We start from the raw sequence: 24,726 nt of genomic DNA, 5'->3' as shown, positions 1-24,726 counted from the left end.
GTATGTTGGACGCGCGCGCCCGTGTCCACGCTCCTCTTTTGGACACATAGCACTCACAGACTTTCCACTTGGGTTCCTTAATTGAATGCCTTGCCTTTTCTCCCTCCCCACCGCCTCTCTCCCGCTCCTCCGTGCAGATGGGTGCAGCCTCGGGAGCGCCGTGCACTCCGTTACCATCGCTCTCAGACACTTCGCACAGGGTGTAGACCCCACCGCCGCCTACTGGGATTTTGACCTGCTGGATGGACACGGCGGCTGGAGGGCAGAGGGCTGCCACATAACGGGCTCCGGGGGCAACACGACCACCATTCATTGCACCCACCACAATAACTTTGCCGTGCTAATGGTGAGTAGTCTACCGTGTGGTATACGGTGTCATTCATTTGTAGCACCACCATGCCCCCTCCCACCCTCCCACAACCCCCACCCACATAAAGCGTCTCCCACTGCTTAGGGCCTTTTTATGGATCAAATGAATCTTTTTTTCTTCTTCTCACCACCACCACCACCACCACCAACACGGAATAGATGGAGTCACATGTTTTAAGAGGCACTTCGTGCAGGGGACCTTTAAAGGCTTCCTTTATTGTTGCTCCTCAGCAGAGGGGAAGGATTTGTCAAATGCGCTACGGGGATTTATTGGCTTTGGAGTAATGCGCTACGCTAAATTTCCCCTCCCCACCCCCCACCCCTTTATATCCTGGAAATGAGAAGTTGCGTGTGTTGTAGAGTCTGCCACCTTTTTTTTTTCCTCCTCTTTTTTTTTCTCTTCTTCTTCAAAAAAGCAGCGCTGCAGCAGCTGAAATAGCAACGAGGCGCGAGAGAAGGAGCGCCTTGTCAGGAGCTATTCGCCTCCAAGCGCAAGTGCGGTGCTAATTGGTCGCAACCATCGCCAAAAAAAGCAAAAACAAAAACAACTAAACAAAACATGTTGGACTGCAAAGCATAGCGTCGCTCGTCTTGTGTCTCGACGCCGGGCCGAGATGCTTTCTCCTGACGACGTTCCGCCGCTCACATTGATTTCATGAGGATAATACACCAAAAGCGCAATGGCATCGCATCGCCCAGTCGCTCCGTGAGCCGCTGCGCCTGGTCCGCTCTTTTTTGGATGAAAAGAAATCCTCCGGATGTTTACCGAAGAGTGGGATTCGTTAGACTGGGAGGTCAGTTCTCACTAGAGCATGAATTTAAACACCAAAAATAAGAAGAAAAGTGTTGTGCTTGAGATGTCGCTGCTTTCCGAGTTGCATTTTTTTTTATTTTTTATACCTGCATATTTGATTTGTCGCTGTTCGATTCCGTTGTTGTCTGTGTGTGGAAATAAGCGGGGCTTCGGAGGAGAGCAAGGGGGGGAAACAAAAAGCCGCATAGGAATGAAAAAGAGAAGGGCACGGAGGTAGTAAAGCGGCGTGGAGAAGCGGCACGGGGTGGTGTGTGTGTGTGTGTGTGTGTGTGTGTGTGTGTGTGTGTGTGTGTGTTGGGGGTCTGTGGAGAATACTAAGCTATTGTCATTGTGCATGTATACGGGCTTTTGGCTCCCGCGCGTCGGTTGTCGGAATGACGCGGCATCGGCAACAAAGACACACAAAAAAATGAAAATACAAAAAAAATAAATAAATGTGTCAAATTCCCTGGCAGCAAATGAATGATTTGAACTTCGAGACACGTTCCGACAAGTGCAAGAGGTGTAGTGGTGACGATGTTGGACAGCCGTCACAGGGAACGTCCACGGTCTCATGCGGAGCCGCTTTGCGCGCCTACTAATGCAGTCACCACACCCGCCGGTCTCTGCAGTGCCCGAGAAAAAGGACCCTTATTTACGGACTCGTGACATCATCTCCCCCCTCACTGTTTGGCCTCATCAAAAATGCTGTGTATTGCAACACGGACCCTTGTAGCCTATAGGGGGGCTTCTGCAAGTACTCGACCTGTTGCATAATCGTGTTTATGTCTCTGCCTGGCTGCCAGTTGGCCCGATTTCTTTTTTAATTTACTGTAATTACAAGTAAAGGAGCCTCTATAAGCGAAGCTCTCATTTGTTATGAGTTACAAACGGAATACAGCTCTGGGGTTTTCTGAGGGGAGGTCTGAACGGAACCAGTTCCAAGTTCCGCGCCGTGGCGGCGTCAGCGAAGGTGACGGCGGCTTTTTCTCCCCCCCCCCAGCGTGCTCTGAACCCCCTGAGCAGTCACGTGGTTTCCCAGCATCCATTATAGCCGCATCACCTTTTGTGCTTCTAAAAAATGATGCAGCCGAATTCCTCCTCAGATCAACTGCTGCAACGTGCAGTGTGAGAATCCATGTCGCACGCGTGTCTCTGTGATGTGTAGTACCCTGGCGGAGGGGTCAACCACAAAGCATGACAGCGCTGAAAGATGAATAATGCAAGAGAATCGTTTCAAAGAATGTGGGCGGAGGGGAAGGAGTGGGTGGGCGGGGGCTCCAAATTCACAATAATACCTTTTAATGTGCAATATCCAGTTTCTGTTGATTCAGTTTGTGTGTGTGTGTGTGTGTGTGTGTGTGTGTGTGTGTGTGTGTGTGTGTGTGTGTGTGTGTGTGTGTGTTTGTGTTGAGACGATTCGTCCACAAAAAGCATGACTACCCAATACAACCATTGATTTTGTGGGGCCCCAGGTTCTGGAATATGAAAAGAATACTTTTAATGGGAATCTTTTTGACTTGGCTCAGGAGGAATTACATGGTAGAGAGATTCCCCCCCAACAGTCGGCTTTGTGATGAGAATGCCAAACAGGCCGACTTAGTGACGGGGTCTGTGTGGAAGAACTTCGACAGCAAAGCCTTTTGTTTTGGGCGCACACTGGACCCGGCTGATTGAGGAGGCATCATGTTGCTGGCCTGGTCCACTGAAACTGGAGGTGAAGCAGATTGTTGGGTCATGCAGATATGGAAAGACAGCGTCCCTCTGTTTTAGACATTGGTTGACTTCTTATTTCTTATTTTCTCTCTCTCTCCTGCACTGAGGCGAACTTGAGCCTGTTGGAAAGCAGCTGTGCCAGATTTCAGCACCAAGGACAGTTCCCATGCATCCCTCCCCCCTCCCTGCCCCTCTGCCTCCTGTCCGTCTGAAGGGAGGGCTGACTCACTCGTTTACAGCAATGCAGCCTCATCATCTGTCTTCCTCCCAGTGACACGTTTCAACCCTCCACCCCTTTGAACCCCCCCCCCCCTCACCTCCTCCCAATGACACACCTCTCCTCTGTTCTGTGTGCGACCGCACCGCGTTCTGTACGTTCTTGCCGCCCCACCAGCAGCTCGTTTCTATTTATTCTTTTACTGAGGCCAGAGCGTAGATGAAGGAGCGCCCGCATTTGATTGCTGCAACGCTCCAGACTGTTTAATATGCAGGAGCAGACCTTTAGAACGAGAGCGACACACTGAGGGGGTGGCTGGTTTTTTGTAAGTATCCAATCATAACAAAGGCCCTAAGGCCATGGGCCAATAAGGGAAAAGCTGCAGCCAAGATGCATTCACGTACACACTCTAATGTATATGTGAAGCAAAAGTGGATTTTCTTGGAAACAGGAGGCTCCTCACCGGAGGTACATAAGGATGTATGGATATAGATGTGATTGTGGCGGAAGGCGTCTTGCATTTGAGGGAGGATAGCAGTGGTTGTTGTTGGTGATGTGTGTGTGTGTGTGTGTGTGTGTATATATATATATATTGAATATGTTTACCTATTTGGGCCTTAAAGATGTATTTCAATAAAACCAGCTAAGACATTTAGGCGGGACATTTCTCTTTTTGGTGGAACTGTCAAGGGGTCACGGTGCATACGGGGTCACATTGTTTGGAAACCCATTCTTTAATCATGTGTTGATTTTAATAGCAGCCAGTAGCTAGAGCTCTGAAATGAATGTTGTGGAGTCATGGTAAAGCAGCATAAGATGGAAATACTCAGTTTAGGTACAAGAACGTTCTCAAAGGAATTTAGAGGGAAGTTGTTGCATTTACCAATTATCTTTTAGGGACACGAAAAATGCAGAAGTGGCCCAGACCTGTTATTACTTACATTTAGTTTGACGTTAGGATAGTTGTGCCCAACCTGCATCACCTTAGAGTTTGTTATTGAAAATCAGCTGTAAATGCAACGTCTCCAGTTTTTTGGGTTGCTGTTCTCATTTACCAACAACAGCTGTCCCATGGTCTTCATGCCGGTCAGTTTTCAGGGGCCCTGAACATTCTTTAGAGCTGAAATATGATGTTTGACCAGCAATCCAAAATCTAAAGATGTTCCATGTGTAGTTTTCACATTTTAGGGAACGGGTTGACAATTGTAGCTGATAAATGACTGAAACAAACCGTTGCATATTCATTTTGACAACTAACCGATCATAGATGATATATAAACAGTCGTTATTGTAGCTGTTCACAGCGTTCAGTGTTTAATATGACTATGGAAAACTGTCCATCCATTTTCATCTTCAGTGGAAACTCAGAAATAGGAACGCGATATCAGCTTGATTGTTTTTTTTAGTGCAACATGTCTATTGCCTACTCAATCGTTATCATTGCCACTCAAAAGGTAGTAACTTGGAGGAAATGAAGGATGAATGTATGGTAGCAGGGTAGAGGAGATAAAATTAGAAAGCCTTCTGCGCTTCAGCGGAGAGGGAAAACCAATTGATTGTGATTGCATTAAAAAGACAAAAAGCATCCCTTTTAAAGGTTGTTTACTCAAATTCAATCCACATTCAGGGCTCTCACGTTAGGCAATTATGACAAATACACACACACACACAAATACTGTACGTTGTGCATGATGCACCGTCGCTAATTGAAAATCACCTCCTGGCATCTTTCACATCTCCTGCAGCTCAGTTGCAGTTTTCTTGTTTTTGCGTGCGTTTTTTCTTCTTTGCTTTTAAGAGTGTAGCCGTCTTCGAGCTCTCCTCATTAGTCCTTTGTCATCCGTGCTTATGGCGGACGTAACGAGACAACAAGACGGTCTCCGCTGCTCGCTCACAAGCAGGCTTCATCATCATCGGGGTTCACTTTATCCTCGCGCCCCGAACTTCTCGCTCTCTGAGAGGTTTTCATACTGAAGGAGCTTTGGTGTGTGTGTGCGTGTGCGTGTGTGTGTGCGCACACACTTAAGGAGATGAAGGGATTTACAGTGATAACAGCGATGACCTGTTTAGATACGCGTATGTTTTTTTTTCTATCGATATGCATTGTAGTGGGCAGGGGGGCGATTGCAGTCTGCGATATCAACAGAAGATGGGTGAGGCTTTAAGGTTGTGTGTTCACTGATAGTTAATTTAAAAAATCGAGAAGAACAGGAAGCACCTCTTAGCCTTTGGAGAAGAGCCGTGACGGCAACAATCCAGGAAAAAGTCCTGGGTTTTTGTGGATTTCCTACAAATGTCAGTTTCCGCTCGTTACATGCCGTTTCATTCCGACTTCCTGAGGTTCAGGCAATACAACTACTTGATTATGTTTTGGAAAATATTGTAAAATAGTTGGTTAGGTCCTTAAATAGATGTGAAATACATTGTAAGGTTTAAGCACCAAAACTGCTTAGTTTATGAAAAGATTGTGGTTTATGAAAAGATTTGTGGGATATCTGCGAATGATGAATAATATGCTTTTGAAGGCATCAGTACGCACGTTGTATGAGAACAGCCTTTCTTTGGACAGATCCAGGCTTCCATTAGCTAGTTTATGCTAAGCTAAGCTATCCGTCCTCTGGTTTAAGTTTCATATTCACAGAATGGACATTTGAGTAGCACCGTTTTTCACATATAAAGGGAAACACCACCTCAATTAAACATTCCTGAGGAGGCCTGGAGCTGCTTCATAGAAAATTAATGGGAGACTTATTTTCTGTTCATTTACATACTCGATAACTTGAGGAAATCACAAGTTTTAGTTTATGGATTATGGTGCACCAAAGCAAAAACAGCGCATGTTTTTTAAAATGAATGTAGTTCCCCAATATCTCGCTTCAAGACAGCGAATTAGTGTATTTCCCAAAGTGTGGAACTATTCCTTTGACGAAACAAATTGGTGCAATAAAAGAGGCGTCTTTTGCTTACTTGAAAATATGCGATTTTATTTTTTCAGTTGATGAAAGTCACCTCATAGTTTTACACGATATGAGAGATCAGCAAAGCATAATGTGTGTCTGTGTTGAGCTTCGTCATAATGATGCAGCTTAAACTAATTCTTCTGGAGTAAATGCTAATCGCATGCGGGGGCCCACTCAGCATCGGCTCTCCGTTCAACCTTTTACCTCGCTTGCACTTGTTCCAAGCGTGGCGGCTGACAGGCGGGGGCACTAATCCACCTCCAATGTGCGAGTGGCGGGCCGCCTCACGGCCTCCTCACACTTCACCCCGGCTACGCTCGGGCTTAACGGCGTGCTGCGCAGCGTGAACGCCAGTTGAGGTTCGGCTCAGGTTAATATTATTTAATGCATGCACTCGTGTTCCATTTGTAAGCATTAACTGGAATTTGATGTCAGGCATGATTACTCCAGCACAGGGGGATTGCTTTGTGTGCGTGTGTGTGTGTTTGTGTGTGTGCGTGTGTCCGCATGCTGCAACCACAGCGGCATTGCAGACGTTCTTTGGTTGCCACCGTTCTGATTCAACCTCTCAGTGTTTCAGGCTGCAGACTTTGGGTTGGTGGAAGCGGAAAGGGGACAGATTGCTGTTGGCCGATGGCCTGACATGACGTGACGCCGGTTGTTTTTCTCCCTGACTGATGAGTTCAGGACTCACATGCCGCCATTTCTCTCGGACGTCAACAGTTGCTGGAGCGAGCCGATAGTCAACATCGACTCTCCTCCCTGACACTCCGCGTTGGACGCTCTATTTTTTAAAGCGCCGCATATCCCTTTTTTTCTCTTTCGCTCAGATACAAATTGCATTGCTCCAACCTATTGTTATTCAAATTATAGCCGCTCCTTACCTAAGTGTATGACAGACTATGATAGTGCTGCTCGCAGCAGAAGGGTTGTTGCACATAATGTGTGTGTGCATGTGTGTTTGTGGAAAGAAAGTTAATAGGCTATTCGATGGTCCCGTGGTTTTGATGATGTTTATATACGACCACTGATTAATTGGCACCCAAAACTGCTCTTCCTTTTTTTTTATCGAGAGGCAAACGACAAGCAGCCTTTATGAAAGCTTATGATGTTGTCACATTTGGATTTTATATCCAGCGCGACGCTTTTTTGGCACACAAATGTCTCGAACAATTAGCGAGAGAACGATACCTCAGCTGAGGTGTGAGCGGGTTGTTTGCTGCCGGCACGGCGCGCGGACTCGCCCGCATCTGCCAAGTCACCAGCGATCCAAAGGAAGCCAGCCCCACGTGGTTTTGCGTGAGACGGAGGCCATGTGGGTGCACGCAGCCTCGACCAAACAGTGAAAAAAGAAAAAAAAAAGATCTGAAGCTGTCAATGTTCTAATGTCCCGCCTTCTCTTACCAGCTGCTCTCTAGTGGACAGCGCGACCCTCTCTGAACCCCAGAAACAGCTTGGGAGAAATGAGGGCATGCCATGTAAACAGCCCCTCAGTCTCTCTCTCTCTCTCTCTCTCTCTCCCTCTCTCTCTCTCTCTCTCTCTCTGCCTCCGTTTGAGCTCCTGTCATTGGTTCACAATTGGTTTGCTGTATTTGTGCGCTGCATTTAACTGAACCGGACAGCACCTCATTTGCACAATGCGGGGCAGTCTAGACAAACACATTAAGTGCTTATTTTTCCCCCCTCTGTGTTAAGGCACTATAGAAAGCAATGCGGCCATGTGGCTGGCTGCCTGGCTAGCTGCATCTCCCCCCTCTGTTGTCAACCAGCTCCCAGAATGCCCTTCTCTGCCCCTCCATCTTGCTGCTGCTGTTGCCGCTGCTGCTGCTTCTGCCAGCCACTGATTAGCAAAAGTATATCTCCACAAAAACAGTCAAAGTCAAAGGTGAAAGGCAACTGTCATTTTCATAACGGACTTGAAATAAATTAAGCTCTTGCCAGTGGTTTACAATACACTATGGCCTTTCTCCGCCACAACCAATCACGATCACTGTGACCTTTTGGCGTTTGACCCTATCGCTTTGTGAGCGTGCATTCTTCTGGCACACAAGGAGAGAGTACATTCATGATCTCTTTGAGGTCTACTGACAGGGCGTGCGGCTGCTGCTTGTTGCTCGGCTTATAATCATGGAGCTGCTATTGACGTAGTGTAGCCCCCAGCACACTCCTTTTGGGGAGATAAGGACAGCAGAAAGACTGGCGTAAATCGAAGGGGGAGGAGGGGGGAGCCCTTCAGATTTTTTTAGTCCGAGGTCCCAAAGTTTCGATTTTATTTTTAGAATGCAACGTGAACATTTGCATTTCACTTTTTTTTTCATGCCGGGAAGCAGCCTCCCGCTGGCTGCAGCGGGGCTGCCGAGGATTTGTCAGATTAAAACCCGACCTTGCACAATTTTCATTTCCTTTCACATCCAATCATGAATTATAAGAACACCTGATGCTATCTGGGCCAGGCAATACCACAGACAGGGCAGTTCAAGCATGCGTCTGGGCTCTGTGACACAGGTAGTACGAGCCACACATGTGACATGTGTAACATTTGTCTACAAAACTAATGAAAAGACCAACAACAACAACAACAACAGTATTGTCTGTGTAGCCAAACGCCTGATTGTTGTGGAGTGACACGTTCCCTCATTACCATGAACACTGTAGATTCAGTTGTGAATTCACCATCCTGCTGTAAACACTTACTAACCTGTATTAATCTGCAGCTCAGAAGAGTTCCCCATAAATGCACAGTTTACTCTTTAATAAGCTCAAAACTATAGTTTCCAGCTGTTTTGGGAAATTAATGTGCCATTCGGTTTTTAAGATTTATGTCTTCATTAGAAACTAATGGGTGTGGGACTCACAGAGACAAGTTGGTGGGAGTAGATTAGTTGCGGTTTTGGTCTTTGCATGGGATTTGTCCCCAATGAGAAAATAAACACTGTATAATGCCAGAACAACGGAATAACGAGTTGATATGAGTTGATATGTCTGTCGCGCAGTAGCACAACTTCTGTTTTTGCGCGGGACAAGAACGCTGGCCCCCTGAGTAAAAGTCCTGTGTTTGTTTCACCCATTAACCACCGCTCCCTCCAGCCTGCTCGCCCTCTGAGGACATTCTCGAAGACTACTGACGCTCTGGTTTCTAAGGATGCCTGGTGCGTTGGTATCAAAACGCCAAGGGTCACTGCCAAAGCTTTGTATTTGTCCACCAAGGAGTGAGCGCCGTATCCTTGAACTAGCCGTTTGAGCTACTTGGACCTTTCTTCTCTCATGGACGGCTCATACATGACTGCAGCTGATCATTTTAGACCACGAATTGGCCCAGAATAAGGCGTCAACATGTGTTTGCACAGCCCAATATCACATACGCAGGTCTTTACAGACCCAGGACAGCAACAAGGAAAAACTCTTCAAACAAGCTCTGAATATAAAGAAAAAAAGGAGAAACCTCAAGGGAGTCCATTCAAAGAGAGATCTCTCATCCTTGGACGGCTGGGTGTTCTGGCTATTAAAATTAATAAGTTGTAGTAATAATACAAAGGGAACACAGCGTGCAACAATGGGATTATAGATGAGCGACATGTTCCTGAAATTTCTAATCTCATAAAAGAAGTCCAATTAAAAAAACTCTAGTTTCTTAATTGTCCAGTGAAAGAAAGGCCACAACAGATCCTGGATCAGTTGCCAGCTGGGTGGGTTAGTGTGCAGTCTGGAGTTGCAGAAAGTTTTTATTTTTTAAATAAGCCTCTCTTTGATGCCGCAGAACACAACAATGAGAGGTTGATGGATGGCAGTCAAGTTTATTTTCAAAGAATCTTTGCCCCGTTGGGTTTATCTTCAGAGCTGACCGGCATTGTGTGTTTTCTCCGTGCATCCGCTGTCGACACGCGAGAGTGAGAGGGAGTGGGTGAAGATGTGTCCAAAATATGCACAACGGAGTGAATTACCCATCCAGAGAAGCGTCTCTGTGTGGCCCGGGTCAGTGACGCTGGTGAAGGTGAAAAACTAATCTGGGCCCCAGGACTCCATCCTTTTTCACTGTCCTGACATGGTGTTTTACAAATGGCAATGACGAGATGCAAACACGTAAATTGCCGGCGGTGGGGAGCGGCGCATCCACTCAGGCCTAAATGGCACGTATAAAACAACTGTCAGGCGGTAGAATGGAACTGGGCTGAGATCACGGCCATCAATCTGTAATCAAAAAATGGAGGAAAATTGCGTCGCGGTTTGGGGGATGGGAAAAGAGGCTGAGGGAGAGACATCCGTGTCAGACGTACAGTGGCTTCCTGGACTGAAGGGCCGATGAGTTACCTTTTGTGTCTTCCTCTCTCCATCCGTCTCCATAATCACTCTTCATCTCCTTATCTCCCCTACCACCGCGTTTCACTGTCTTCCCAGCCACACACTGTTTTACGTTCGACGCACCACATCACATGCTCTTCATGCATTTATTCTTTGCGCGGTTGACTGCATTCATTCAAGAGCCCTTCCCCCACCCCCTCCTCAATCAGTTAGGGAACTCGGCAAAGGGGTTTATTTTGGCTTCTTCCGGCAGACGGTGGCGAAGACCCCGCAACCATGCCAATGCAAGTAGAGCCACGAGACGCTAGACATTGCACTGTTTTTTTTAGGTTCTCCCAGGAGACAGAGCGCTCATTTACCTGAGAGCTTGCAAGAGGCTGGGTTTGCAGTGCGTCCTCTCCACCACGGCGTTAACAGAGCAGAACCCTTTGAGCGCTGCCCTGCTCTCAGCCATTGTTACAGCGACATAGGGGGAGGAGGAGGGGGGGGGGGGGGTGTACATCATATCGACCGGCAAGGGAACGAGGCGCTGGCTGGCTAATGCATGCTCCCCTTCGGTGTGCTGTGGCAACTCAGAGCGTGAGCAGTGTGTGTAAGAGGACCAGGTGTGTGTGTGTGTGTGTGTATGCGCGTGTGTGCGTGCACACATGTGAGTGCACACATAGCCCCATCCATTGAGCATTCTGTGGCGCGGAGTGATTGGAAGAGATGAGTCACCCCTCTCAGACAACACCTACCAACCATCTCTCTCTCTCTCTCTCTCTCTCTCTCTCTCTCTCTCTCTCCGTCTCTCTCTCTCTCTCTCTCTCTCTCTCTCTCGCTCCCTCCCTCTCGTGCGCACACACGTTCATGTAACGAAGGTGAGTGAGGTTGGCAGGCAGAGTTTCAGGCTACTCAAACAGTCACATTTAAACCGAAACCTGTTGAAGAGTATTCGTCTCATTCCAGCTGCTTTGCTCTACATTTTCAAAACAATCTTCTCTCCGATTTATTTTTTATTGATTCACATTGGTTCTCAGACAGATGGAATGTTTGGAGGAGCCGGCCGGAGGCTTGAGCCTAATGTCACGGGGGAGCCTAAAAAGTCTCGACATGAAATTAGGATCGGGTTCTGATGCCTCGTGCCATTTCGGATTCGGCGCCAGGTTGGCAAGATACACTGAAGTCTGAGGGCATCAAAAAGCTCTTCGCTCCTTTTTTATCTGCAAAGAGCATCATGCAAACTGGTTCCTTGTTTGTAGCTGGCACTAACTGTCACTTTGCTGTTTTGAAATGTATTGTATCAGGAGCAGCTAAACTGCAGAAAGAAAAGAAAATAACACTGAATTACACCGGCAACCGTTGAATGGATTACCAGTCAATTGTGGTACATTCATGCTTTCGTGGGATGAAATATAATAACTTTGGGAATCCCATAACTAATCATCGAGCGCCATTGTCAGGTAAAAACTCTATTAGTCCAATAACCTGCAAAACGAATGACATTACCCATCAGCCTCTATGTGTGTAACCATCACAAGAACCGAGCACGTTAGCGTCATTGTGAGCTTTCTCGATGTGGTCGGCATGCCGGCGTTAGCATTCAGCCCTGCTGCGCTAACTTGACGTGCCAGGTGGATTTTCACACATAACCATCCCAGTGGAACCGGTTTGGGCAGGCACAAAAAAAATACATGACAGGTGATTGGATGAACCATCTGCCGGGAGAAGTGCAGAAAAAAAAATACCTCCTTTTAGATAGAGAGAAGGCTCCAGTGTCGTTCTTTGCTCTTCCTTCAACGAAGAATGCTCTCCAGTTCTGTCAGAACCGATGCTATTGCAGCATCAATGCCAGCCTCTGCATCAACGTACACACACACACACACACACACACACACACACACACACACACACACACACACACACACACACACACACAGAGCAAAACCACAGTCATATCTGCCAGTAGCACCTCACAAGGATGCTAATCGGCCCAAAAACACTACTCGAAGCCTGATGGGTTTTCGCGTGATCTCCTGGTCACGTCCAGCTGCCGGTGCGAGGTGACCGCCGTGCAGCTTCACGGAGCCACAAGCTAAGTCCATCCTCCAAAAACGTTCTCCCATTTGAAACCACATCTCTCTTAAAATCATGAAAGGATTAGTCACCGGAGAACTGTTGCATAATATTGTGTTACTTTTCGCTCAGTGCAACTAATAATAGGTAAACTGAGTATTAGATAAAGGATCTAAATTTCATTAGAGCTGATAAAAAGCCATTGAAGCCATATATGGAACATGTTAGTGTGTCAGGGAGCCATAAACGCCCGTCAGCCTGTGGTGCGATTGGGTATCTCTTAGTAGCCGTGTGTGTGTTTTTTTACTCTATGAGTGTGAAAGGAGGCATTATGTTCAGCAAACCTTCCCTGGATAAATAACAAGCTGAAGAGAGAAAGAGATTAGAGTCATCCCAGTGTCTCCGTCCTATATTAAAAAGCTATCTTCTCTCTGCTTTCAAATGTGTTCGTATTGATTCATTCTGTTCGTAACAGAAGCGTGTACTCGCGCCTCTTTGTTTCCGGTCGTGAGGGGGTGGTGCTCTGTTTGCAACGTTAAGCAAGTGCACAAGGCCCATTTGTTTGATAGTCACGCTTTAAACAACTCCACAGAACAGTGATTACGGTATCTTTTGTATAGGAATTAGAATCGCCTGAAGCTATATATACAACCCTTCTAATCCGAGCCTCTAGAGAAATTAATGCTAATGAAACAATGCCCCCTTGATGTTTGAGGAGATAAATGCGCCACGACTGCTACGTCTGCTACGTCTGAGCCTCAGTTGTCGACGGTGCTCATCTAGAGGGGCTTCATCATTCACGCCGAGGTTCCCCATTAGCTCCGAATGTTTGTTGATTTGATGGATGTGCGCTTGATTCCACTGGTGATTGGATTACCCGTTTCACGGTGGGCCTTGTTTGCCTCCGCTGTTGAACAGGGATGTTTGGTGGAGGGAGAGAGGGGGGGGAGTAGGGGGCCTGATTGCTAAAAGCACGACCGTATTTCAACGCCACGAGCTGAGTGACGGCCCCGAGGTGCAGCTGAGACACTGATGACCTGCATCAGCGGTGCATGGCCGTTATCTCCGACCGTTGTCAAGTCCAGAGTTCATTCCGCCACGCCTGCTGTCCCGACTTTTTTTTTTTCTCTCTCTCTCGCTCCCTCTCTTTCTCTCTCTCTCTCTCTCTCTCTCTCTCTCTCTCTCTCTCTCTCTCTGGGCTTGATTTGCACACTCACTCCGGTTGTGTTGCGGCGTCCGCGCAGCCACTCAAGGATGATAAAATACAGTGCTGGATGGGAGCTGAGAGCCCGCAGGCTGTTCACTAGAGGATTTTAATTTTGTTTTCCTCTCGCTCCCTCCCTCTCTTTCTCGGTCTCCCTCTCTCTCTCTCTCTCTTCCTCCTTCCCCACAATGCTCGTGCGTCCTTGCATGCACCAATGCGATTACAACAGGGTGAAGGAGCACATTTGCGAGGACATATGTCACAGATTGGCCCACGGGTTCTGCGTCTACAACAGCGTCAATTAAAAGAGAAACGCATTAAATTTGCAAAAGTTTGGCTCCTGAGGTTTTGCCGTTTCCAGACAGCGAGTAGTCCCCACAGATCAACAGCGCAGTTGCCCCAATTTTATTTTGCAGCTCGGATAACCTTGCACCGTGCTCTGTGCCTGTGCGACAAGATTATGGATCAAGTTTAATTGACTCTAGTAATCTGATTTTGGCATTTTTGGGTGGGGGGAGGATCCTGGATTAAAGTTGTAACTACAACACAAACAGGGGATCAGGGGCTTGTTCAGCTGTAGACACTCGGGGACAATGGAGACGTGTTCAGAGGTAACATGCCAGCACTAATCCAGAATAATCTAAACTAAGCTGCCCTGGGTGGTAATGAATTGCGCTGAGAGAGAGTGGTCACATTGATAAAGTGGCCAGTGGCGCTGTGATGTAACACGATAGCAACAGCGATGATAACACGGAGAGCAGAGGATTCACACTTGAAGCTGGCTGCAACTGTCCCCGTCTGAAGAGGACAGCAGGGGAGAGTTGTTTAGCGCGCGCCGCGAGCTACGCCAGCGGCCCATCAGTCTTCATGACAGCCGGGCCGACAGGGGAGCCGCAACTTTTCAGTGTATATCTGTTACACCCCACCGAGAGACCCACACGTGACCTAAGTGTACAGGAGTCGATGTCGAACTCAAATGTGGCCGCCTTTCGAGAGACGCCAACGTCGCAGCGTCTGCACGTGTTTTCCGGAAAATGATTTGGATAAATTCAGTGCAAGTACAATCCTTCTCTTCTTAGTCACATCACCCCAGGACCACAGACGCTGCTTCTCGGCGCCATGCGCACAATTTGTTCAGGGCACCCCGTCGTCCGCCTCACCATTTTTTTTCTTCGGGCTACAAGGGCCAGGCTCCCTTCATCCTTCTTCCCTTTTCTCTCTATTCTCTCCCCACAGCCCTGCTCTGTTGTAAGGTGTTTTTTTTCCCTTGTAACCTTTATTCGTCCAGGGGAGGGTTCTGCTGAGCATGCACGCTCTATTCCAGCTTTGCCCTTCTTCGCTTTCATACTTGTCTGCTGTATACGCTGCCCCATAAAATGGAGGTTCCTCTATTGTTGGCCTGTGTGCAGCTGTTCAGCACCTTGCACAAGGGTACGTCTGAAGTAGTTGTTGAAGAAGGTTTACTCATTCACTTTGAGCCTGCCAGTTTCTTCTTAAAGCTCTAGGCTCCTGCTGTCCTCCTTTGGCAGGTCTGGAAGCTGTCTGGTTTGTTTTCTAGAGTCATAAAATTCTCTTGTATGTTTTTTTGTGGTTCTATTCCTTATTTGATCTATGAAATGTTTTTTAAAAAATGGCACAATTTTCTAAAAGGCTCGGTGCCAGGATTCAATTTTGGAGGGGGGCTTTTAATTGCAGAAGTTAATACTGTTTTGCCCTCCTTTGATTTACATCTAAAATCGTCAGAGATTACAACAAAAAATGAATTCCAATGTCAAAATAGCTTATAAATTTATCCGAGACATTTGTCGCCTATTTGCAATAAGCGGCACGTGCAGGAATATTACTCAAATCTAGTACAAAGTATTGACAGAATTGGAATGTAATGATTACTAGGAACTGAAAAGATTTAAAAGATGACAGACAGTGCTCTGCATTAATACAGTTAAATGAAAGATCCATCAAAGAATAGGGTTAATTGTTTTTACGTGCAGTTCCTAAAAGCACATTTGTTTCTTTCAGAACTGGCAACGGCATTTCAAGTTTCAGCCTGTCAGTTGTTGTGTACAGTGGATTGATTTCTTGGAGACTGAAAGCGTATTTGAAACTTTTAAGCAACAAGGCACTGGGGCACGCGTATGGTTTTGTGAGTAACCACTTCTAAGATGCATGACGTCTTATGGATTTTGAGGAAAGCCGCTCAGCACAGCTGTAGGCTAGTGCGCTTTATGTGTTGGGGTGAGAAATGGTTGAAGACTCTGGAGGCGAGAGGCTGACATTCTCAGCCAACGTTATAAGCCCGATGATGATGATGATGATGATGATGTATCCCATGAGAACGTTTGAATTCCTCCCCTGACACCATTTGACTATGGCCGCCGTCACTCACCATGTGACACTTCAGCATAACGGCCAAGCGCTCACTGTGTCTGAGCACGAGTCAGTTTTTACAGAAGCAGTTACCGGCTCCCTCGGAAACGATTTCTCTTCGACCTTTGGTTGAGTCGCTGTTATTTTTCATGATCTAAACCCTTATGAAGTGTTATTTACTCTTTAAGTATATAAATCAGCTTACTGACTTAACAGCTTCATTTCTGAAGGATTTCTTGCTGATGCTTCAGGGCTGGATTTATTTATTTATTTCCTAATTTCTTTGGCGACATCAATTCATTGAGCTGTAATTAACACCAGCTTTTATTGTCCTTCCATGACATCGCTCCGGGGACAAATACAAACTTAATAATTCCCTGTAAATCCGCAGCTCCCAAATTATGTGGAGCTGTTTACATTTTTGGAATGTGTTTATTTTTGTGTGCTTTCTCCCCCCAAAAGCCTCCCCCCTCAATGTCCTTTCCTTCTCTCTGACATTTTCTTTTTACCCTCTGTGTGCTGCTGCACTCCCAAATGATGATACATTTTATTGCTCAGCTCTAATTACAGTCTTCCTCCAGCCCTCCCTTCTTGTCGTTTTTTTATTTTCATGCTTAAGCTGCAAACCCAAAGATCGATTTCTTTCTTTCTTCCACCACCTTCTTAAATTAGTCCTTTAGAGATATTATCGTTAGTGTTAAAGCTGTTCCAGTCATTATGTTTTTACATTAGCAATGTATAAAATGAATACATGTATCTGGAAGGTGTTACTTGACAAGCCCACCCAACAATTACCTCCTGACTGCAGTTCCTGTAAGCTCGATGGTGTTTTAACATCTTTCAGCTTCAGGTTTGGTTTGACAGCCTTCAACACGTAGCTGTTTTCAACTAACAGCCTGGCAAACCCACTGTACACTACCTGTTTAGCACTAAACAACGACAACCAGGCGGTGAAGAAAGTGTAGCTTTTAGCAGACAAAAAGGACCTAGAGACTCAGAAGGAGAGCTGGTATTGGACTTTCATTCATCAGGTGGAAACAGGCACATCTCTAAATCAATGCTAATGTTGCTCTGTGTCTGCTGGACGTGTTAGTTTCCTCTCCATCTCTGGTTGATACCACGCAGTAATGATTTGACCCGTGACTGATCAGAGCAAGTTTAACTGCCTGGCTGGTGCCTCTCCAGGGCCTGTTGGTGTCACTCTGCCTGTGTTACTTCATGGGTTACCTGGTTTCTTCCCAAAATCCAAAGACAACACATTTGTAGTTTAAAAAGATAACGATGGCACTCAAAACACTCTTAGTCACTTTTGAAATAACGAGTCCTTGATATTAATCATAAATTGACAAAAGCTGTCTTTTCCATACTGGCAACACTATGGAAAACTGGAAAACTGAGTACTGGCCGCCCGTTTTGCAGGCAGATAAACACACTGAGATTCATTCCTTTGACTTCAGCACATTTGTTTTGGGTTTTGGAAAGGCTAAGAAACAGTCACCGCCAGGGATGGCTATCGTTTTTTTTTTTTTATGATACTGGTGCCTGAACCGATACTTTATATTGCCAAGCAAATTATTGATATATTGGCTCCGTGTTTTGGTGCCCAACCCTAGTCACCGCTCTCCAATGCTCTTCTTATGCTATATCGTGCTTGAATAATCTTCCTGTAGGTGTGAATGTGAGAGTAAATGCTCTCTACATAGGTATGTGTTAGCCCTGTGACGGACTGCCGACCTGCCCGAGGTGTAGCCTTTCTCTAGTCTATGTAAGCTAAAAAAAAGACTCCAGCCAACCATGACCATGTAAAGGGTAACATGGCTATAGATGATGGATGGGTGTGTCTGGCTTTATTATTCGATGCAGTCTGTAGTTTACAATAATGTAATCCCTTTGAAGGTAGCGGAACGATATCAGAGCGCTGATGCTTATACCTCAAGAAAGACCTCAAAAGCTCTTTGACTCCTCTTTTCCTCTCTAACCTGCTGAGACCTGCAGGATCCACGGCATTGGCCATGCCATGCTAGCTTGTCAGAATTTTGGTGAGGGAAAATTTGGAAAGTTCATATTTAAAGGGGTCCAGTGAACTCCCAGAAGATATGTGAATGAAAATAGTTTATAGCTACCAATGATCAAGTCTCTTCTTAACAAACATTTTGCATGTAGGATAACTGTTTTATTTTTGCCTTTCCTAACATGAATGTATGGAATATTTTTGCATACTGGGGCCCCTAAACAGTCTTGGAATTGCATAAATTGAGTATTACTGGAAAGCAGAGACTCTTGTGGATCCAATGACATCAATGTGTGATGATGTTAGACTCCATGGCTGCCATTTCATTATAGTAACTGTGTAGCTTATATAATGACAAATACATGAATTCACGCATAATTCTCCAGTTGTCTTAAGCTTACATACCAAATCCCAGCATGGGTTTTCCTTTCATGTTGCTCAAAGTCTTTGGCGTGGGTCTCTGTTGGTCTTGAAGCGTTAGACGCACAGAAAAAAAACAACTTTTAGACCCTGTGGTGAGTGTTGAACTGACCGCACTCTCCTGCTCGACATCTCTCCATGCCACCACCCAGCCTTATTTAATCTCGGGCCGCTACTTTACTCTGGTGCTTATAAATGCTCAGCTGAAGGTCACGACCCCTCACGGGCCCCGACAGGCTCATCAGCCTTTGGATAAACACGGAGAGAGAGAGAGAGAGCGAACGTCCCACTTGGCTACTCACCGGGACAATGATGGAGTCAGACAGCATGCGTGTGCGCGTGCGTGTGTGTGTGTGTGTGTGTGTGTGTGTGTGTGTGTGCGTGCGTGCGTGCGTGTGTGTGGATCACTCTCGCAGCACTGAGCTAGCGGGGTTATGGAGATAAGGTGCGCTTTATTTAGCGACGTCAAAACGATGGATTCTAAATCGTGACATCACTGCTGGCTCCTCTCAGAGATGCCAAACGGGTGTACAGATTTTTTTACAAGGGCTTGTTTTTGTCTCCTAATACAACAGCGCTAAAGCTCTGAGAGATGCAGCGTAAACTGAAAGTATTCAAAAGGTGTCTTTGCCGTGCGAGTTTTCTGCTGTAGCTGTCAGAATGTGTGCTGAAGGAGCTGGAAGAAGAATAAATTACAAAGCAAATGGACTCTGATGTTGATAAAGTTTTTAATAAGCGTCTCTTAACAATGTGTCTTTTCGAGACACAAAAAGCGACTTAACTTTGTTTGGGTTTTTTTTTGTCTTTCGCCCTGGCTGCTATCCATTTTTGTGCAGCTTTTCATCTCAGCAGACGAAGGAAGATTTCTCTATTGTTGAAAAAGAGTGTCGGCTAACTGCTTGAAACGCAAAATGTAAATGCGGGGGGGAAGAATATTATTCGACAGAGTTGTTGCTCCTTTATGCTGATTAGGACAGCGTTCTAACTTGGGATGCATTCCCCCGACATCCATTTGTGTTTTTCTAGTTTGCTCTGCCTACATGTGGGGAGCTCATCACCTCCATCTTCGGCTGTCGGAAAACGCTGTCACTGCTCAGGCCTAGATCTTGCTCACTGATTATTCTTCATGAAAATGTATTTCATAATGTATCTTTCTCCCCTATCCCCACCCCCTGTCTATTTCTTGCCTTAGGATCTGAAGAAGGTGCTGTCTTTCCCTCCGTACCCTGGGGAGTTTCTGCACCCGGTCGTGTATGCCTGCACGGCGGTCATGTTGCTCTGCCTCTTCGCCTCCATCATCACGTACATAGTGCACCACAGGTAAGCAGCCATCGCCGCCTCTATATACTTCACGCAACCACCATTGACTATATTTCCACTTGCGGATGTGTTTGCAATCCCCCGCCTCCGTGGTTTGCGCAGTTTACGTTTGAGTTCCCGGGTGTGAGTCAGACGCTTTAGGGCCGGCATGAAGCACTACGGCCTGTCTGACTAAGAGGATCTGAAACACAAGCACAGATATGTGCGTACGTTTCAGACAGTCATAGCACGCTTCTAATGGATTTCTACGGGGCATTCAGGCCACCTTTACTTTTCCATATGGAGTCGACGACAGAGGATGTGCCGCGTAGCTCCTGTGGCTTTTTGCTCTGTGGCATCCGTCTGCCATTATTAAAGCAGCGGGAGCCTGACTGGCGTATTATTCCAGCACAGCAACTCATCATCTGTTTTTCTTGTCGAGCATCAGTCACTTCATCACGTCCGTGGCATTCAAGTGCCCTTATTATAATAGCTGTCCATCCATTTTAATACGTAGGAAATGTCTCAAATGTTACATTTTCTGAAACAAATAAATACATAGATTGTATTTAAAGAATAACGCAGTTAACCCAGACAGACGTGTCTGCTTTTATTGATGTTTTCTAATCCGCCTTGAATGCGTAGCAGCACTTGCAGTTTGCATCCGTCTGTGACACCTGGGACAGAGACAGGGTGCGTCCTCCTGCAGTCAGACGGAGATGACAGCATCTGGGGCTCCAAACAGCAGCATCGCTTACTGTCGTCTGGCGCTGCAGTATTGACTGGAGGGACAAAAAAAAACTACTGCAACACAGACAGGAGCAATTTCAAAATGGCAGAAGATTGAGATTTGTGATTCAAGTTGAATGTAAACAGCTTCCCAATGCCACTGGATATCCTGATGTTTTGTGCAGAATGGGTGTATGATAAAAAATACTAATAACACACAACCATGATCCGTAGGGTTTAAAGACATTTTGATAGGTGAAGAAGAATGTGAAAAAACTCCAATCGGAGTGGTAGTAATGCACCACAAATACAAAAACCACAAATACTCACACTCGTTGTTCATATCAATGTATACATGGACACAGCGATAAAAAGCTGTTTACATTCTACGTTTGCGCTCCAGCTAGCACATCTGGCTGTCTCAAGCGCAGGTGGACGTGTCCACAAATTGGTCCAAAATACGATGCTTGTGCGCACGTCAACGCACTCAATCACCACAAAGTGCTTCTCAGAGCAAAAACGCATTAATTCCAAAGAAAAATCCCATATTTAAGACATAAGGCCGGCGCTTTCATGGTGTCTGTCACACTGGAGGGGTTCCCTCTCAGCGACGCTCACATTAACAAAATCCAACACCTCCTTGTCCTCCACGCCTCCCTGCAGGCCCTCCCCAGCAGTGAAACACATCACTGTTTAGCAACACTTTGGTTATGGAGTATCACTCCCGCTGACTGACAGTATCCGAGCACTGCGTGTTAAATGGGCAGAATGCGAGGGAGGCTGTTCAAGGACAGGCAATGTGGATTGCACGCATTTGAAATTGTCACTTTCTCACTTCAGCTCACAGACGCATACACACATGCATGAATACATGCATGCAGGATGGCTGTTGGTTCTGTCCCTGCCAGCGAGATAAGGCAAGATAAAAATCTGATCCGGGATTAGGGGGTGCAATGTGTTATGTATTCGCCGAGTAAAGAGCACAATGCTGGATAATATCCCACTTTTCCTTTGAACCCTGAATCCTTTGAACCCAACTGGCGCCATTTGTGTCAAGTGTTCCCGGCGTCATAGCATGATGTCATGCACACGCTGATCAGAGGAAGTTCGTCTTTCCACCGGTCATTGATGTTAAGCAACCAGGAGTATCCGTAAATCCGCAGAGGAGTCATATTAAAAGGATGTTTCTTCAGATCGTCTCACAGTTCTCAAGCTGATGACTTTTTCTTCCGTAAAAAAAAGAGTATTGAGGTTGATTGTTGTCTAGAGATGCAACGATTGCAATTCCCATGTCTGATTACCAAGTCGTATTTGCAGATTCCCATTTTCTTTCAAAGAACTATAATTTACACCAAGGCTCCACCTTAACCTTTATCATCAGTGAAGTTAGTAAAAACTAAATGTTAACCTGTAACTTTGTAATCTTCGCTCTTAATAGGACAGGTTGTATTTTTATTTAAATACTTGCTGTGTTATGAATAAGTTTAGATTAAAGCCTCTTAAAGCTATACTGTTCCTTCTCTTATATCTATTTCACAACTCCTTCAACCAACTGTATTATTATTATATTCAAGTTTCTTGATTACATTTGAGCACGTAATAGCGTTATAATTTACCTTCGCTCAATCCTCTTTTTTACTGAGCAGAGATTAAATGCATCATAATCAAACCAATGCAAACTCTGTACATTCGCTCTGAGCTCCATTATAAGCAGGATGGAGCTAAGAGCTCCGTCCCGTGGGAGCGAGAGACTCCACGCTGTCGGCAGATGAGCCGGCACTGTGATTACTCTGAATGAATAACAATAAAGTTAGTAAAGTTAGTTGTTGCAAGTGTTCTTCAGGTTGTTCCTCCACGGCTTGTTTTGCCAAATTGCAAGCGTCCCTCACGCAGAAGAACCGACAACATGTGTGACGTTTACCGTCTGTGTTGCTGCGTGCCGACGTAAAACGCGTGTAAAAGTGAATATAAGACATCTCTATTGTCGTCTGTTATCAGGGTTACAGGAACTGTATGCAGCTGATGCAGCAGGACTTCCCATAGTCAACATTTAGCCAAATGTAAAGACGTGCAGCAGGTGTAGCTCAGTGCAACACCACATGTTTTGCTCGTAGCTAAAACATGATGGGAATCTTGACGGAAAACATCTTTAAATACTTGCAATTGATCCCATAAGGAGAAAAATACAATAACAGCTCGTATTGTTATCAGGAATCGAGTGCCTGTAATTAAAGCAAGCAAAAACACCGCAGAGCAATGTGGCTAATGCCTATCAACCAGAGTGTTGAAAAGAAAAGACAATTAATACTGTCTAATACTGTCATGTAGAGCTCTGGGTTGGGGGGCAATCATGCAGTTATGTTGTTTACCAGCTTCTTCGAGTAGATTCATAATCACAATATGACCACGTTTGTTTGAATTTATCCTTTCCAAACTAATGATTCAAAAGCAACAGAATAAAAATACTGAAAGCCGCTCTAATCAACAGCAGCAGGCAGCTGTTTTCTTTGAAAAAAATAATAAAATACTGTACACCACCTGCTCAGCACCAAACCTCAGACAAGCAGCTTGCCAGTAAACACAGTGGAACACTTAGCAGCTAAAGAGTCAGATATTTCCCTCAGGAATTGGTGGAGACCAAAACTATAGGACCTGCTCTCGGCAAGTCATTAGGTGCATGAGTTAATGGTAATTCTGTGGTAAAGTGGTAAAGACCGGAAAGTAAAGTAGGAGCCCAACAGTTTCCAACACGTTATAATGTTATTATTATGTCAGTATTATATCGTTGCAGTGCTCAAGTGGCTGTTTAAACTATGTTCTTATATGTGATTTGCCTACTGGTTTCAAACTTAGAGCGCAGCTCTATTGCTGCCAGGACGCTCCCTCTCCTCCATCATAATTATCCTGAGACCACTCCCATTTCTCCATTAAACAGCCCCGCCTCCTATGTTTTACGGGACTCATCAGGATGTTTAGAACGTCTCTCCCAGCAATGAAGCGGTCGACCCAAAACCACCCATTGTACATTGTCATTCAAAACCGTCCACAGCTTTATTGTAACTTACAGTTGTCTCAGCGGTGGATGCAGGGTGAGGTAGCAGATGCAGAGAGGACAGTTTTATCCCCCCGCCTCCCACCTCCTTACTCTCTGGGAGATGGGGAAGTGGAGGGATGCCAGGTTAATGTACTTGACCCAATGAAAGCCCAGAGCAGAGCCTATGAAACCCCCTTCCATGAAGGCCAGGAGCCGGCCTGATTTATGGCCTCCTTGCTGGAAAGAGTTCAGTACTTGGACGACGGTGGAGGCATCGACAGCAGCAGCCTCAGCTCTCCCTCCCCTTGCACAGAGCAGCGAAAGCCCCGGCCCCAGACACGCCTCATAGCTCACTGCCGAGCCACCGCTTCATCTACAGTTGGCTCACGTGCAGTCGGGGCTCCGCTCCTCCATTTTGGGGAGCAGAGATTTTCAGCACAAGGTTATATAATTTCAAATGGTGACAGACTGTGGCTGTATGGATGGAAAGGAGGGTGCTGACACAGGGAAGCCATTAAAAGAATCGTTGGCCTGTAAATTCACACCGCGCGACAAATATGTTGACGTTGTGTGACCTGTTTAGCCTGTTTTCTAACAGCTGGGTGGAAAAATGGTAATGTGGGTTAAGTGCCTTGCCCGAGACTGTATAACCCCCCTGCGACCTCCGGTTAATGCCAGAATTCACAAAGTGGATATGAGTGCATAGTTTTGCATTGTAAAAACTTCAATTGGCCCAGCCAACTGGAAGCGATCTCTTTTATTTCATCGTCAAACCAGCAGTGATTCCTATTTGTGTGCATTTACCGCTGCATGTTCTGTTTGTGTGTAAGTGGGTGAAGAAGCTGTGTAGGAAGGCTGCACACTGACTAACACACTCGGCTCATAAGAACATGATCTTTGAATAGCTCTATGCCCGAGGTCCACTGTTCTAAAAATGATCCTTAGCCTGAGGATTTACTTTTTTTTTTTAATGCATTTGAATCATTCGTAACCTTTTTTAACTTTCACTGGGTACCAAGGGGTGTTTGGCCTTTTTGAAAAGGTGTAGATGTTAAAACGGATTCTTTGGATTTGCTTTGCACTTTTCTTTTTCATTTGTCATGAAAAACATTCCCGTTGACACTCTTCAATCCAAAAAGTATTGATCGTCTCTGCATGTTTCTGTTGTTTTAGCTTTGCATGAGGAAACTGTGGTGTAGCCTCCAAAGTCAAATGCAGTAATATGGTTCGGTGTGCTTATTTCAGATGGAAAA

At 45.9% G+C, this 24,726-nt stretch overlaps 1 protein-coding gene across 1 annotated transcript in view; it reads left to right on the top strand.

Annotated features, from left to right (window-relative positions):
• Positions 1 to 24,726, top strand: part of LOC137780044 (adhesion G protein-coupled receptor A3) — a 150,067-nt gene that overhangs the window by 98,905 nt on the left and 26,436 nt on the right. The window contains exons 14-15 of the mRNA XM_068568367.1: positions 138 to 346; positions 19,604 to 19,731. Coding sequence (XP_068424468.1) covers positions 138 to 346; positions 19,604 to 19,731 — 337 coding nt within the window. The remainder of the gene's footprint in view (positions 1 to 137; positions 347 to 19,603; positions 19,732 to 24,726) is intronic.

The sequence above is a fragment of the Clinocottus analis genome, unplaced genomic scaffold, assembly GCF_023055335.1.
Source record: "Clinocottus analis isolate CAN_PGR_092001 unplaced genomic scaffold, fCliAna1.0.p SCAF_8, whole genome shotgun sequence".
NCBI lineage: Eukaryota > Metazoa > Chordata > Actinopteri > Perciformes > Cottidae > Clinocottus > Clinocottus analis.
Note: the sequence above shows the minus strand (reverse complement) of the source record. Positions and strands in the feature narration are given on the sequence as shown.